The following is a 15,226-nucleotide window of genomic DNA, read 5'->3' as shown; positions in this document are numbered from 1 at the left end:
CTCGAGCCACCTGACATCATTTAAAGAGGAAAATCACTTTATCTCTGCCTTTCTCTCAGTCCGTCCATCCATCTTCCTCTCTCCTCTCTCTCTCTATATCGCTCCCACCCATCCCTCCACCCACTCCTCCCTCCCTCCCTCCCTCCCTGCATTTTTCCCAGTCTGAGGCTTCCATGGACCCTCTGGCTCCGCTGCCTAGGAGCACTCGGAGAACTTTGTGAACTCCTCGTGTTGGGAGTGGGAATAAGGGGGAGGCAGTTGATTGGGATGCAGCCTGTCGGCAGCAACGGCAGCAGCAGGCTCCTGTGCGGACAGCGGCGGGACCCGGAGATGCCAGAGACGATGATGAACCACGGGGCCACGAGACCCTGGCGCCTCAGCCCCTGCTCCCTCGCCCTCCTGGCACTGCTGGGGATCCTCGCAGGGCCGGTGGGTCACGGCTATGCCGCAGACGACGAGGATTACTACATACAGGAGCTGCTTTCCAGGGATCCGTACAACCGCGTTCAGGAGCCGGAGCAACAGCCTGTGGCCTCGGCGTTAGACAGCCAGGAGGGGCCCAAGAAGAAAGCGGCGCCCAAGGGCAAGGCAGCCAGCAGTGAGAAGACGGGTAAAATGCCCAGTGAATCCAAGCCAGGTAAAAGGCACTTACACATGCAGCAAAGTCCTCAGTGTTGTTAGTTTAACTGTGAGTGTAAAACCTGGATTCTTTTATGTGCAGCCTTAAGGTCTTATGTATACTAAAAGCCGATTCAGCCCCTCTGCAAATTCTATACAAAGCATAGTCAAAATAAATAGTATTTCTGGTTACTGTAAACCATGCATCAATCATAAGAGAAATTGTCTGTGACAAGTTGTGGGCACAACTTCCAGGTTAATAAAACTCTTAACAGTTGACCGTGATGTCAAATGTCATGATGCCATTACTTTGTGATTGCTAGTCAAATCAATAAAGTCAACGTTATTGGTATAGCACTCTTTCAAACAGAGTTACAAAGCGATTCACGCAGCATCAAAGGAAATATTGTGCTAGAGACAACAAAGAGCATCGAATGATGAATGATGAAACTTAAAAGAACATTAAAAGATAAGTCTATAAAAGTAGAACTCATCACTTATTTTCTCAAGCTATCAAACTTTTGAAGTAGTAGTTGAAAGTGTATTGTTAATCCTCAAAGCTTTTAGTTTTTTAAAGTAATTCTGATAAACGTTAAATATAGAGATTAATTGGACAAAATGTTTTGATTAATTGTTAATGTTTCTTCTGCAGACCAATGGCCATGTCTGTCAACACTGAATGGTAACAGAAAGTCAAAAGGAATGACTGCCATTGTGTATTGTATTTTACTTAGCACTTGCGCAAGCAGATCAGGACACATTTGAAATATGATTTGAAGAGGATAAAGTTGTTCCAAGTCAAAAGGCAAAGCAAATCGAAGAACAGATTTTCATTTCATGAAAGGCAATAATACGGCCTACTTTTATTATCCCCAAAGTCAACTGACATGCCCCAGACACCCATTCCGCTACTTGATGAATTGAAATGGAAAATGTAAGACAGAACCCTGGTGTCTACTTGGAGCTCAGAGGACCAGCAGCTGAATTCAATTCAAATGGTTGGTGATGGATGTGCAGAAGAAAGAAAAAAACAACAATAATACCCTCAGGTAGCCGTACCTCACCCCTCCTTAGACAGCGATCAGAGAGCCAGGGTTCTGTGTGGCCTCCACAGCAATAAGCCTATCCACTGCCTGCAGCTCAGCGGCGGTAAGGATTGCATTAGCAAAGCGTGTTGTGCGGAACACACGTGAGCTCCATAATTCCCCCCCTGAAGACAGCAAGGAGCCTGTCATGAGCCACGGGCCTTGCAGCATGTGCATGGGCCTTGCAGGCCTTGCACATGAAAAGGTCGAGGACCACTGACATATAAACATAGGTTTTTCAAAAAAACGTAGAAGCACAAATGTTCACGATTTTTCAAAAATAGCAGATCTACAAGCGCATGCTGTGAGCATGTAAATTTATATCTGTTATTTTTCAATAGTTAAAGCACAATCTAATGCGTAATAATGCGTTCCCAGTCTAAATGGGTTAAACCCCCTCCCCCTATGAAGAACATTCATGGGGGGCCCGCTGTACCCTGTACCCGGGGCCCAGGATTTGGTGCGACACCCCTGAATGGCAGCTCTGGAGGCAGGTTTCCGTCCGGCCCGCTGATTGGCGGCTTTGGCTAACAGGCATGAAGGTGGTAGAGGTTGGTCAATGGCAGATAACTTGAAGCAGCTGCAAGGACAGTGACTTAATGGTTCAGGCATCCATGCATCAGCCTCAGGGTCACCTGCATGCTAGTGTGACTAGAGAAGGAAGGGCCATTAATCAGCTTCCTTGTCACTGTTGTGAGTTGTTAAAGTATATGCATCATATTATATCAACAACAGGGTGCGTTAGTCCTGTAGGCCCATGTACTGTACTGTGTAAGGACAAAAGTGTAGTGCAGTGTACCGCGCTGTATCGCTGTATCTCGTACATTAATTTGTATAATGTGAATCCTGGCAACGGTTGGTCAACCTGACATTTCCAGGTTGGCCTGATTATTGTCAGCGTTAACGAAGTCCATTATCGCGTCGCCGCTGCTCCCGTAGTAGCACAATCGAAATCCATTAACCTAAATCACATGCAGCTTAAAGCATTGTTCGGTGTGCAACCTGCATGCAGAGTAGGCTGACGATAAGGGCTTTCAGATGTGTAAAAGATTGTTATCGCATGGGGCCTATCATGACCTGACATTCAGTCAAGTAAAATGCACATTCCTGGCTCCCATATAGTTCCTCTAGGAATGTAAAAACCCCTTCCACACCTCCCGGGTTCATGCTGGGTATTCATCGCTTTGAACCCCTCAGGTAGTCGCTTTAATAAATGGGATCAGTTAAAAGTTAACACTGCTAAAAGGATGTTTTGGCTTTTTGTCACTATTGGCTAGGAAACTCATTTTGATTAATTGGAAATCACCTACTGTAGGGGGAAGCCCCCCTCTCACACTCTCTGGATAAGAGACATCTTGCATCTCGTCTTAAACTGGAAAAGATTAGATTCTCACTAAGTGGCTCCTCTAATAAGTTTGGGAAGGTATGGGGTCCATTTGTCTGGAATTTAAATCCATCTCTGATTGAGTACATGAGGTCTGGTGGAGCGTTGATATGATGGGCTTGCTGTGGCAGGGGTGTTGTGCTGTTATGCGGATTATAGATGTGTCATGGATATGTGCCGTTTGACTGATGATTTGTTTTGTTTTTTATCTGTCTGATTTATGTATCATGTATTTTCGTGTTTCGAGTGTTTTGCGTGATAATTCTGTTTACTGCGATTTTATATTTGATGGATTGCACTGGAGGAAGTTATTACTTACTTGTCTGTATTCAATGGAAATCCAATAAACAAAAAAAGTTAACACCAGTACAGTGCTGAACTAGACTGCACTCCGTCGAGGTGCCAACTTGTCCTCTACACTCATGACCATGTATGGCCTACTTGTGCACCAGCAGAGTGCGCCTTGTTATTTATATCAGGTAGCACTTGTTGGCGGTGGTGTCAGCAAGAATGCTGGTCCAGTGGTCCCTCATTGGCTTTTGATGGTGATGTCAGCAGGAATGCCGGTCCCTTATTGGCTATACGGGTGTAAATACAGACAGGTACGCCACAGAACGCAGTACTTGCGCACTCTGCTGGTGCAAGTAATGTTGGGTTAGCAGGACAGCAGTCGAGTTTGGTTTTGTTGTGTTGGTTCTGGTCCATGTGAACATGGTTCTGGATTCTCTACGGTCTCATTCTCCACGGACCACGCTGCACTGATACGGTCAGCGGACACGCTGGTCTGATCAGATGTTGTCCATCATCCTTAAGACGTAAGGAACGGCCCGGAGAAAAGCAACGTAAATAATGAAGTTTCTGATCATCCTCCTTATCTCGTCAAGATCCGTTTTAGGACCCTGACCTTCAGGTTTAAACATTATCAATCTGTTAGTCGGAGTCTTAATTGAGTTGCAAGTTTGAATCAGCATTAATGTCCAGAAGAACTGATTTACGGTGACTGAGTGAATGTGCTTAAAATGAAATCCATGTTTTTGAGATGTCTAACGCCCATATCCTTATATGGATTACTAATGTCAGTCGTGTCCAAATATGGAGTCCACAATGTCAGACTTAGATATGTCAGTTAGCTCCGTACATGGAGTTCCTGGCGGTTAGTTGTAAATATCGAGTCCGTAACCTGGCCTGACTCACAGTGACCACAACGACTAAGACGCACAAATATTTAGTGAGTGACTATGGCAACCTATCCAACTAATCTATATTGATTGATTGATTGATTGATTGATTGAATACTTTATCATTCAGAAATGTAAACAGCAAGTGGTACAGTAAGACATTAGGGTTAACACAAGCCTGGGGATTTCAATTGTGGTCCTAATGATGTGAAAGCCTTCATTAGCCTACAAAGGTCTGACACACCATCATTTATTTCACTGTACGTACCTCTTGAATCTTGAATAGAGTAGACTTTGTTTTACTATATTTGAAATGGGGCTTACAGTAAGTGGTTATTTCATCTTGTATTTTTTAAATAAGTTTGGTCCTAATAGTCCCTTCTCAGAAATGTAATGGAGTTAAAAGTATTGTCACGGTCTGCCTCTCCACAGACCATGTCCCTACTTCGACCACTCCCACATTCCATCCCATCTCACAGCCCCAGTTACTCACCTGACTTCACTCCCTCATCAGCCCAGTGCCATGCCCATTCCACACCTGTGAACACTTCTGCAATCACCCTGCTCACTATATAACTGGACTCAATGCAAACACACATTGTCAGTTCATAACTCTACCTGTCGCCATGATGTTCTTGTGCAACCTGCTGTCATGATGTCCCTGCCTTGCTCCTGTAATGCCATGGTCTACTACGTGCTGTAAGGTTTGCAGATCTGTTATTAAATACCTAAAACTCTACTCTGCTTGTTGTTGCTCTGCTTCCGGGTTCTTCTGCTCTTCATCCGTGACAGTATGAACTGACCACTAATATGAACCCAGCAGAGTTACAACTTTTTAAGAGGAAGGTGGTGGACTTTGAGAATGCTGTTGATTGTCTCTTGGCCTCTCCCCCTAACCTGCATGCTGTACATCTAAAGGAGATTTCTATCCAGCAACAGTGGTTTAAAGAGCGGCCATGGGTTAGTCATTTTGTTCCCCATTTGAATGTGGTCCGTGAGAGACTTAAGAACTTTGAGACCAGCTCACAACATGTTTTCCAGCCAGCTTCTCAAACTATTAGGCTAGGAGTGATGGGCCTGCAACCCACTAGCCCTGTTGCTAACCAGCAGAAATTCCAGTATGTTGACCTTCTTTCGTATATTCAAAGTCGTGTTCAAATTCCTGTGTATCCTGACCCAGTCAAAGAATCGAAATTGGGCACCAGTCTGGCTCGGGGAGGTCCCCGTAATTCCAACAAACGGGGCAATATCTCCCAGGGTCTTTTAGCCACCAAGCCCACTCAGCCAGCAGCTATCCAGCCAGCTAGCTTTCAGCTTGCTAGCTTTCAATTGACTAGCAACCAGCATGCTAGCAACCAGCATGCTAGCAACCAGCCCCCACCTACAGATCCATTCGAGGGGTCTCGTTTGGCCATTCGTGTGGGGAACCACGGGCCTGCCAGGAAAAGGCGTGGTCGCCATTGTTCCCCACGGCACAAGGAACTCTTACTGCCCAGTGCCTCGGAGCCAGAGTCCGACCTGGAGCCCAGTCTGCCTGCGCCCTCTGCATCCTCATCGGCTGTATCTGCTGCTGACCTGCCAGAGCCCTTGCCAGCCATCTTCCTAGATGAGCTGCCTGCGCCCTCTGCCCCCACAGCATCCCTGTCGGCCGATGACCTACCAGAGCCCTTGTCAGTCAGCTCCACTGGGGACCTGTGTATGTCCGAGGTCATGGAAGGCCTGGTCCTTGGCTTTCTGTTCAGCTGCTTCCTGCTCTCTCCGTCCTCTGGGGTCCAGTCTCCAGAGTCTCCAGCGCCGTCTGGGGTCACGTCTACAGAGTCTGCTCCAGAGTCTGCAGCATCGTCTGGGGTCCCGTCTACAGAGTCTGCAGCGTTGTCTGGGATCCCGTCTTCAACGGCATCTGGGGTCCTGTCTCCAGAGTCTGCCGAGTTGCCAGCGGCCCAGTCTACAACGCAGCCGCCTCCAGCACCTGCTCCGCTTCCAGCACCTGCGGCGTCCCGTGTGCAGCCTCCAGCACCTGTGTCGCTGCCTCATGCACCTGCGTCACTGCCTCCACAGCTTGCAGCATCACTGGCGTCGCTTGCAGCATCCCTGGCATCGGTTGCAGCATCCCTGGCATCGCTTCCAGAGCCTGCTGCATCACCTCCAGAGCCTGCTGCGTCGCCTCCAGAGCCTGCTGCGTCGCCTCCAGAGACTGCTGCATCGCCTCCAGCATCTGCGTCACCTCCAGAGCCTGCTGCATCGGCTCCTGCATCTGCATCACCTCCAGAGCCTGCTGCGTCACCTCCAGAGCCTGCTGCATCGGCTCCTGCATCTGCATCACCTCCAGAGCCTGCTGCGTCGCCTCCAGAGCCTGCTGCGTCGCCTCCAGAGACTGCTGCATCGCCTCCAGCATCTGCGTCACCTCCAGAGCCTGCAGCTTCTGCGTCGCCTCCAGAGCCTGCTGCGTCGCCTCCAGAGCCTGCTGCGTCGCCGCCGCCGCCTCCAGAGCCTGCATCATCCCTGGTGCTGCCTCCAGCAGTTGCAGCATCCCTGGTGTCATCTGCAGCATCGCCTCCAGAGTCTCCTGATGTCTCCTGCTTCACTACCTCGTCTCAACCTCCAGGTCGTTCACCAGATGAAAGCTCTTCTCTCTCGTCTCGGCCTCTGGGTCAACCACCAGATGACATCTTTGCTGCCTCATCCCAGCATCCCGGCCGTCCACCAGACGACATCTTTGCTGACCTGGTCTATCATCCTGGTCGTCCACCTGACATCTCAGCTCCAGTTCAGCATCCTGGCCGCCCGCCTGACGACGTCTCGTCTCAGCATCCAGGCCGTCCGCCTGACGTCTCCTGTCTGGCCCCGGTCAATGGTCGTCCACCTGGCATCTCCTGTCCGGCCCCGGTCCATGGTCGTCCACCTGACGTCTCCTGCCTGGCCCCGGTCCATGGTCGTCCACCTGACGTCGCCTGCTCGGCCCCGTTCCCTCTCTTCCAGACCCCCTCCACCCACCCTGCTCCGTGTTCCGGGCCAGCCTGGTGGGACGTCTGGAATCCGTCCCTTGAGAGGGGGGTACTGTCACGGTCTGCCTCTCCACAGACCATGTCCCTACTTCGACCACTCCCACATTCCATCCCATCTCACAGCCCCAGTTACTCACCTGACTTCACTCCCTCATCAGCCCAGTGCCATGCCCATTCCACACCTGTGAACACTTCTGCAATCACCCTGCTCACTATATAACTGGACTCAATGCAAACACACATTGTCAGTTCATAACTCTACCTGTCGCCATGATGTTCTTGTGCAACCTGCTGTCATGATGTCCCTGCCTTGCTCCTGTAATGCCATGGTCTACTACGTGCTGTAAGGTTTGCAGATCTGTTATTAAATACCTAAAACTCTACTCTGCTTGTTGTTGCTCTGCTTCCGGGTTCTTCTGCTCTTCATCCGTGACAAGTATAATGTTTCTATTTGAAATGTAGCGCACTGAAATTTATGAGCTTGAGATAGAAAAGAAAAGTTCCTTAACTCAAGTAAACATACTTAGTTCCGGTCCACCACTGCCTGAATGCAAAGGGGCGCGAAAGCCTTGAAAGTGAATTTGAATTATGCACCATGACACGAGTGTCCTTCTTCTTCCCCTTCCACAGGGAAAACGACAAACAGAAAGGCGGAGAAGAGCAAGAAGGGCGCCTTGAAAAGCCCCAACAGCATTTCAGAGGGCGAGGGGCAGTACAGCGCCGTTGAGGAGGGTGAGTAAACAACTACACCTGGGATAGTCATGATCCCCCTCATAAAGTTACATTTCATCAAAGCCATCTTTCTCCTCTCTCAGAATAATTCAACCATTCTGGAAAAGGGGGAAAATGCTTATTTTCCTTAAGAGGAAAATACTGGCAATAACAAAAGATGATGCTCTCAGAAGCAGAGTCAAGCGGAGTCAAACGCTTTGCAGATGAAAAGCGTTCCGTTTACCATGGATCACAGTGTAATTGCCACACTGATGCCAGCGATGCTAAGCTTCATCTCGGGCTTGCTGGCAGCTGCCCGTTGTTTTGAGTCTGGTTTTTACTGCCTCGTACTTCTGATCCAAGTGAAATGACAAAACAGACTAACTGTAATGAGGACTTCATTCTGAACTTCCTCAAACCTTCCAGGACTGTAACTGAACCCTATTAGCCTATAATGTGTAGAGTAAAAGAATTGCCGTGTTTAACAACCAGTAAACACAAGCCAGGGTCTAATAACGGTGGGGCTTCCATGTCGATCCCAGACTTCATGCGGCCTATGATGTCAGTCATCTAGAGTATATGGGCAACTTTCAGCCCGATATCCGACCGCCCTTGACTTCCATTATAAAATGTAAGTTAAATAAATTAATTAATACAAAAGAACATGGGGAAAAAATACATATTGGCAGCATGCGCAAGACATCTGGCAGTGTTGGGTTCAGAAGTTCGCGAGATTTGAATGGATGTGTGCACGTATGCACGCACTTGGCCCCTAGGAGCCATGCCGTAAAAAGACACAAAACATGGTCTGAGGGCCAGTGGTTAATTTATGTCAAGGCTGTTGTAATGCCCAATCTATGCTCTGTTGTAACGACTGTGTAGTGCACTAAAATAGCAGCTCTCCAAGCTCACAATTCGTTGCAGATGTGACACATTAAGAGCTTGTAGATTTGCTATTTTTGGCACGACACCGCCGCATGACAAAGTATAAATTGGGCAAACTTTCTAGCTGTCGGGCCAGACAGCTAGAAATGATGCCATTCAAATTAGCATTAGATGATTGGAGATTTGGTTGGGTTTATCATATCATGTTGAATGGAAAGAGGGAACTTCATGTGGATATCACCTGGCACAGTACAGCACAGCACAATAAAGCACAGCTCAGCACAGCACAGCATGTGCCGTTCTAATAGGCCCAGCAAACAGCAAGAATCTGGAGAACCACGGACCCTACATCATGTCTTTGTGTCAGAAATGATGACTACACTAGGCCTGTTATCTGAATTATGTTGTTTGTTTAATGTCTCCGTCCCTTGGGAACAGCTGCTTTATTTGGACCACACTTGTAGTGAATTTTGTAGTGAAAAAGTGAAGAAGGCCGTAAAACACAGAACACTTGGGAGTGGAGTCAAAAAGTCTCACTCACATGGGTCTGTGCCGCGTTGCAGATTGGCTCAGCTGTTAACCGAACGGTGTCTGCGTCTGTGTACCGTTGGTGCCTGTTGAGATTGGCACATTTTCTGGGGCAACCTGCCAAGATCACACATGTCACACATGTTGTCTTCTTTTTTAGTTTTTTACAAAGTAAAAGCGCCTGAAATTTAGTGCATTTGAAACTACATTGCATTGCACATCATGTGGTGATCGCTGCTTGCCTCCTGTGAATTGTTTTATTTTTGTTTCTTTGCTGAGTGAGGTCAGCAGACAAATTGACGTGAGTGAGGTGAAAAAACCTGGGTGAAATCTGCCAATCTCAATAGGCACTAACGGTATGTGTGTTGGGGGAAATTGCTGCGTGACCCGACGGTCGCTTCTTGCCCTTACGGCGTGTTACTTGTTATTCCATTGACTCGCGGTTTTGTATATTTGTATGCAATGCAGGGGAATTGTCATGTGCCAGCATACAGCAGAACAAGAGCACATCATTAAATGATGGACTCAACCACAGAAAGGATATGCATGTTCACTTTGCCAGTCAATCATAACGGCGTATAGAACGTCATAACAAGATGCTTCTTTAGTCAGGGCCAGCAGTAGCTCACGTATGGACAGGGCTGGTTGCAGGGGATGAGTGGTGGTATGACAGCACGCATCCATGGTTATGACGGTCTGGCCCACTGACAAGGGAAATCAGAAAGTTCATGGAGTCTTATAAACAGGCTTTTGATGTGCAGCTGTACTGGCCATGTGCGCTGGGAGCTGTGATTCAGAGCGGAGTCACACTCATTTAGTCAATTATGTGGGCACAGCACTTTGTCCTCGACTCACAGAGGTTACGCTCTCTTCTCGACTCTTTTCCACTCGGCTTGACAAGTTTTCCAGGACGCCTCCGTGTGCGAACCGATTGACGTCACGCTCGCAGCATAACAAAAGTCGTATCAAACGATGCGTATCGATTGGTCGAAGGCCAAAATGTTCTGAGGTTTGAAGTTATTTATTCGCATGTTACGTAAACATCACCGAATGAAGGAGCAGATCATAAAATCTATACCATATGACTGTGATGGGGAATTAAGAGCTATACTGACACCCATAGACTGACTAATCTTCAATCTCATGTTTTGGACATTGGTCCTCAGCATCGATGTGGCCAGTGGCCTAGTTATAGGAGCACACAAGACACTTGTGTTTTTGCATACTACGTTATTGTCAAAGTTGGATGATTTTCAGCACCTCCCTGCAGACAACTGCATACAGATGGTGATAGAGATTTATGGTGGATAGGATAGCACGTGGCTGTTTACGCCTGTTAACCTTGTTCCTTTGGACTGCTGTGAGGATCAGGTTGACCCTAATGAGTTGTGATCCCCCCCTCTCAGGGCCCAGGGGATCGTTAAGAATTCCCCCAGGGTTAAGGGCTGATTCGAAATATATAGTCCATACAGGCTTTTCAGCTCAGGGTCAGAAGTGGGGCAACACATGTGGTTTCGTTGCTGTATAGGGTTACTGTAAATATTTTACTAATTGGTCACACAAGCGGCCTCGCGCCTGGCTTATTCATCAAACTTTCACACCACAACTTTTCAGTGAGAGGTCTGCCGGTTGTAGACAGCCTGCGGTTAATCCGCCAAGCTTAAATTAGATCCCGTTATGGTATGTGGACTTTGGATCTAAGAGAAGATTAGTTTTTTTCCCCCTCTCTCTTTTCAACATGTCAATGTACTTGTCTTTTCTGTTGAAAGGATGATGGGCACTTCGCTACACAGCAAAAGTAAGACGCAGGAACGTGTTAATTTAACGCATTTGTAGTAGGATACACAAACACACGCACAAGCAATCTCTGTCCGTCCGATCAACGGTGCAAACCAAAGTGCTGCTGTCATCATGGAAAGAGAGAGAGACTGAATGTGATCACACCCAGCATTTTATAGTGCACACTGGGAACACTGGCCAGGTGCTCCAAGTGCACCTGATTGGCACCCCACATGACTCTAGCAGGACCTGTGGGAAGACAGCTATACAGGGGATACAGAACCACACAGGCCCTAGTAGGCCAGTAATGGGCTGTGACACGAGGTAATCGGTCGGGCTGAGTACCCGGTGGAAAGTTGGCCTGCTACGAGGTTGTCCAGAACCGCTGATCTTGCGCCTATAGGAATATTATGGAGATCCAGTTGTCGTTACTGCAGAGCCGACCATTATGGCATACAGTATATTGAAATAACCACATATGTAAATATCCTTGTATGGGACCGACTGATTTCAAATTGTGTTTTAAATATATATGTGTATAAAATATACATAAAAGTAATTGATGACTTAAAGTACTGAACTTTGTATTCTAGAGAGCCCTGTCTTCTTTCATGTGAAGATGTGCTTGGTGATCCTCTGTGGACAGTGACATCTGCAGCACATGCTTGCATGTGCTGACCTATATGCCCAGGCGGAAATACGTGCTTTGAAATTCCATAGCTCCGGTCCAGAGAAGTCTGCAAACATTACAATCTGACCCAGGGAGCTGCTGGGCCTGCCGGCCAGCCAGGATCTCACAAGTCAGTCAGCACTTTTGCCTGTTGTTTAGCCTCTCACTGGCTGATGGTCATTGTGGTGTAAAAAGGATGAGCTGATCGCACACAATGGGCTTAGTTTGGTGGTGAGCAGCATTTCACTCAGTGTAATCACTTAAAGATGGTCAAACAAACTGCATATGGCCTTTTAAGCGCAAATTGAAAACATCATGAAGCGATGCACGGGCTCGCTTCACAGTCCATGACTCCTGGATTATGTTTTTCAACGCGAGCCTACATCCTTTGCCAAAACATTTCTGTAGCCTCAACAACGTGCATGGCTGTGTCATTTACTCAAACAGTAGGTCATTATGGAGCGAGCACTGTGCTAAGTCAATAGAATCATTGAGGGGGAAAGTGGAAAACTGTGGGAGTCATTCTGTAAGACGTTGCCCTTGACGGGTTTTAGGGCTGTATTACGGATGATGGGCATTCTTGTGCATGAGTGATCATCATGGATCTACAGGGCAAAATCCTTCAGCAAGATGTCAAGGACAGGCTGTCATACTGTGTAGTCTGTGGGTCTCAACTTGGGGTCCGGGAACACCCAGGAGTCCTTGAGGGGGTTCCAGGGGGTGCAATGATTGACAGCAATTCATTGATTCCAAACGGACCCTTGAGGTTTGTAACGCACACAGTGTACAAATTGTACTACTTTGTATCTTCATGTTGCTGGCTTCCTTTGAAAATGAATGGTAGCCTGCAGTTTTGAAGCGGACTGTGGGAACGCAGCATAATACTGAAGCTACTACAACGCTATACCAGCCAGTTCCGTGTTGCGTTTAACCCCAGACCTTTTCTCGCTCGTCGGACGCATGTTTGACGTCAACAAGCATGTTGTTGATCAATACTTCAACAGTGACACGGTGACAGATATGCTGCCTGTCTCTTTGTAGCTTTGAATATTTTGTATCGGCAAGTGTGAACGCCAGTGGTGGGAAAAATACTACATTTCTTTACTTGTACCCCTGTAACAAGTAAATGTCTGGTAAAAAAGAAAAAAAGTAAAAGTAAAAGTAAAAGTAAAAAAATGTGTAAAAGTACAAAAGTATTGATATCAAAATCTACTTAAAGTACCAAAAGTAAAAGAACTCATATGCAGAAGTTATCATAATGTAAAAAATTTATAAAACATTTTTTTGTGGATTGACTATTTTCAAATGGCCAATGTTTAAATTGGGCTGAAGTGGTAAATGTATGTTTTGTAATAATAATAAAAATCTACAAAGTAAAAAAGTTAGATGTAAAGGAGTAGAATTTTAATTTTGGACATACCTCAAGTAAAAATACCTCAAAATTGTACTTGAGTACATGTACTTACTTTACGTTTGACCCCGCATGCAGCACTGTTCTGTGGAATAATACCCCAGGAAAGGAAATGGTTTGCTTCTAGGATACCAAGTTATGTCATAAAATATATAGCTGTTTCAACATGCTCTAGAATAGCTCTCATATATTATACTGTACAGTTGGTGACAGGTGTGCATATTTGATTTCAGAAATGCAAAAAAAGAAAAAAGAAAGAAAGAGGCAGCTTCACGGCAAGTGCATTTATCAATTACATGGGTAGCTTTGGCCCGTTTTGAAATGTATAGCTGTGTCATGAGTATGGATGGGACGATACGCGTTATTATCGTTTATCGTGATAAAAAACACTCACGATAATCGTATCGTGGAAATTAAAATGATCGTGATATTGTGCTCCGTCATGCACTGGGATCAATTCACCTTTTATTTGCCGAGCTGCATATCCGGTACCATTTAAACCCTCTATAATTGGTAAAAGGTACTTATAATATACATACTTGTCTTTTTTCCCCTCTCTATCAAATGTCTTTGCCAAAAAATAGCCGATCTACAAGCTCACAACACGTTGCAACGCGACGCGTTGTGAGCTTGTAGATCGTCTATTTTTTGGCAAATGTTCCACCCCAGGATAATGGATTTGAATATCGCGATAATATCGTAAATCGCGATTTCTTTTGTCACAATAATAGTGATATGAAATGTTCATATCGTCCCATCCCTAGTCATGAGATGCATGAGAATAAAGCACCAGGCACACAATTACTTTCCATTTGCTTCATTTGGGTCCAATGCACCTTTTCTGTTTTGATTTGCCAAGAAAATAAGATGTTTAGCCATTTGGGAAAGGGAGAGGGGAATGTTGAAATTTTATGCAGGTGACAAGAGGATCTCTTCACATCTCTCTCCATCTCTCTCTCTCTCTCTCTCTCTCTCTCTCTCTCTGTGGAGGCTTTGTATTATCTTAAAAACAGTCTCTTGTTTGATGCATCTGTTACGACTTAGTTTCACTGGCAAGCTAACATGTTCTAAATAAAGTGTGTATAGAAACATTGACACTGATGGAGCAGTGTCAATGTTTTTTATTAACTAATCATTTTAACTAATAAAAAAGCAATACAATTTAAAAACAAAGTCAAAGAAATTGTCAAAAATAGCAGATCTACAAGTTCACAACCCGTCTCATTGTGAGCTTGTACTGTAGATATGCCATTTTGGGGGGGGGGGGATTTAAGTGATTAAGTGTCCTGCTTGTGCAAGCATATTGCTGTAACCAGTGGCAGATGTTATGTGAAATTACCAGAACAAGAATAACAGACAGGTCAATTTGTCCTTCTTCTCAACTAGAAGAATGCCCTCCAATGGGACTGGAGACACTGAAGATCGACGACTTCCAGCTTCATGCCTCGACCACGAAACGATATGGGCTTGGAGCACATAGAGGTCGTCTCAACATCCAGGTAAGCAGGGGTGAGATGCCATGGGCTCGCGTGGGCTCGGCGAGCCCACACTTATTTTGCTGAACGCACGCGCATATGCACACACTAAACACACACTTAACAATAAAAACAGCGTGCGCGCATGACGTCATGAATTTAGAGGACCCACACTTCTAAAATCCATATCACACCACTGCAGGTAAGGTATTGTTATCTCAATCAAGTACTGTAAGCAAAACGTTAAATACAATTCTTGCAACCGCCATTCCAATGCCTATGCAAATAGTCCATGGGCCATACGACACGAGATGTCGGTATCGGAAAGGTGGCAAAGGTTATCATGCATTTTTGAAAAGCTCTATATCTGTAGATTATATTTTGGTATGATAACCCTTTCTGAGACACAGCTAAATTGGTGTTATCAGCCACTAGAGTTGGTAGTAGCAAAAAAACATTCCTTGGGCTAAAAAACTGCCCCACACGACTATGGTTTA

The 15,226-nt window shown here is 46.1% G+C and overlaps 1 protein-coding gene across 1 annotated transcript in view; it reads left to right on the top strand.

Moving 5' to 3' along the window:
• Positions 1-267: 267 nt before the first annotated feature.
• The window catches only part of cpxm2 (carboxypeptidase X (M14 family), member 2), a gene marked incomplete at both ends in the record, with an annotated part of 70,941 nt that continues 55,982 nt past the window's right edge, over positions 268-15,226 (top strand). Inside the window, 6 exons of the mRNA XM_080747297.1 lie at positions 268-637; positions 1,693-1,767; positions 5,446-6,068; positions 6,184-7,285; positions 7,901-8,002; positions 14,641-14,753. Coding sequence (XP_080603423.1) covers positions 268-637; positions 1,693-1,767; positions 5,446-6,068; positions 6,184-7,285; positions 7,901-8,002; positions 14,641-14,753 — 2,385 coding nt within the window. The remainder of the gene's footprint in view (positions 638-1,692; positions 1,768-5,445; positions 6,069-6,183; positions 7,286-7,900; positions 8,003-14,640; positions 14,754-15,226) is intronic.

This window comes from Nannobrachium achirus (genome assembly GCF_963921795.1).
Source record: "Nannobrachium achirus genome assembly, chromosome: 18".
Taxonomy (NCBI): domain Eukaryota; kingdom Metazoa; phylum Chordata; class Actinopteri; order Myctophiformes; family Myctophidae; genus Nannobrachium; species Nannobrachium achirus.
The sequence above is the reverse complement of the archived record's forward strand: the minus strand, read 5'-3'. Positions and strand labels throughout refer to the sequence as shown.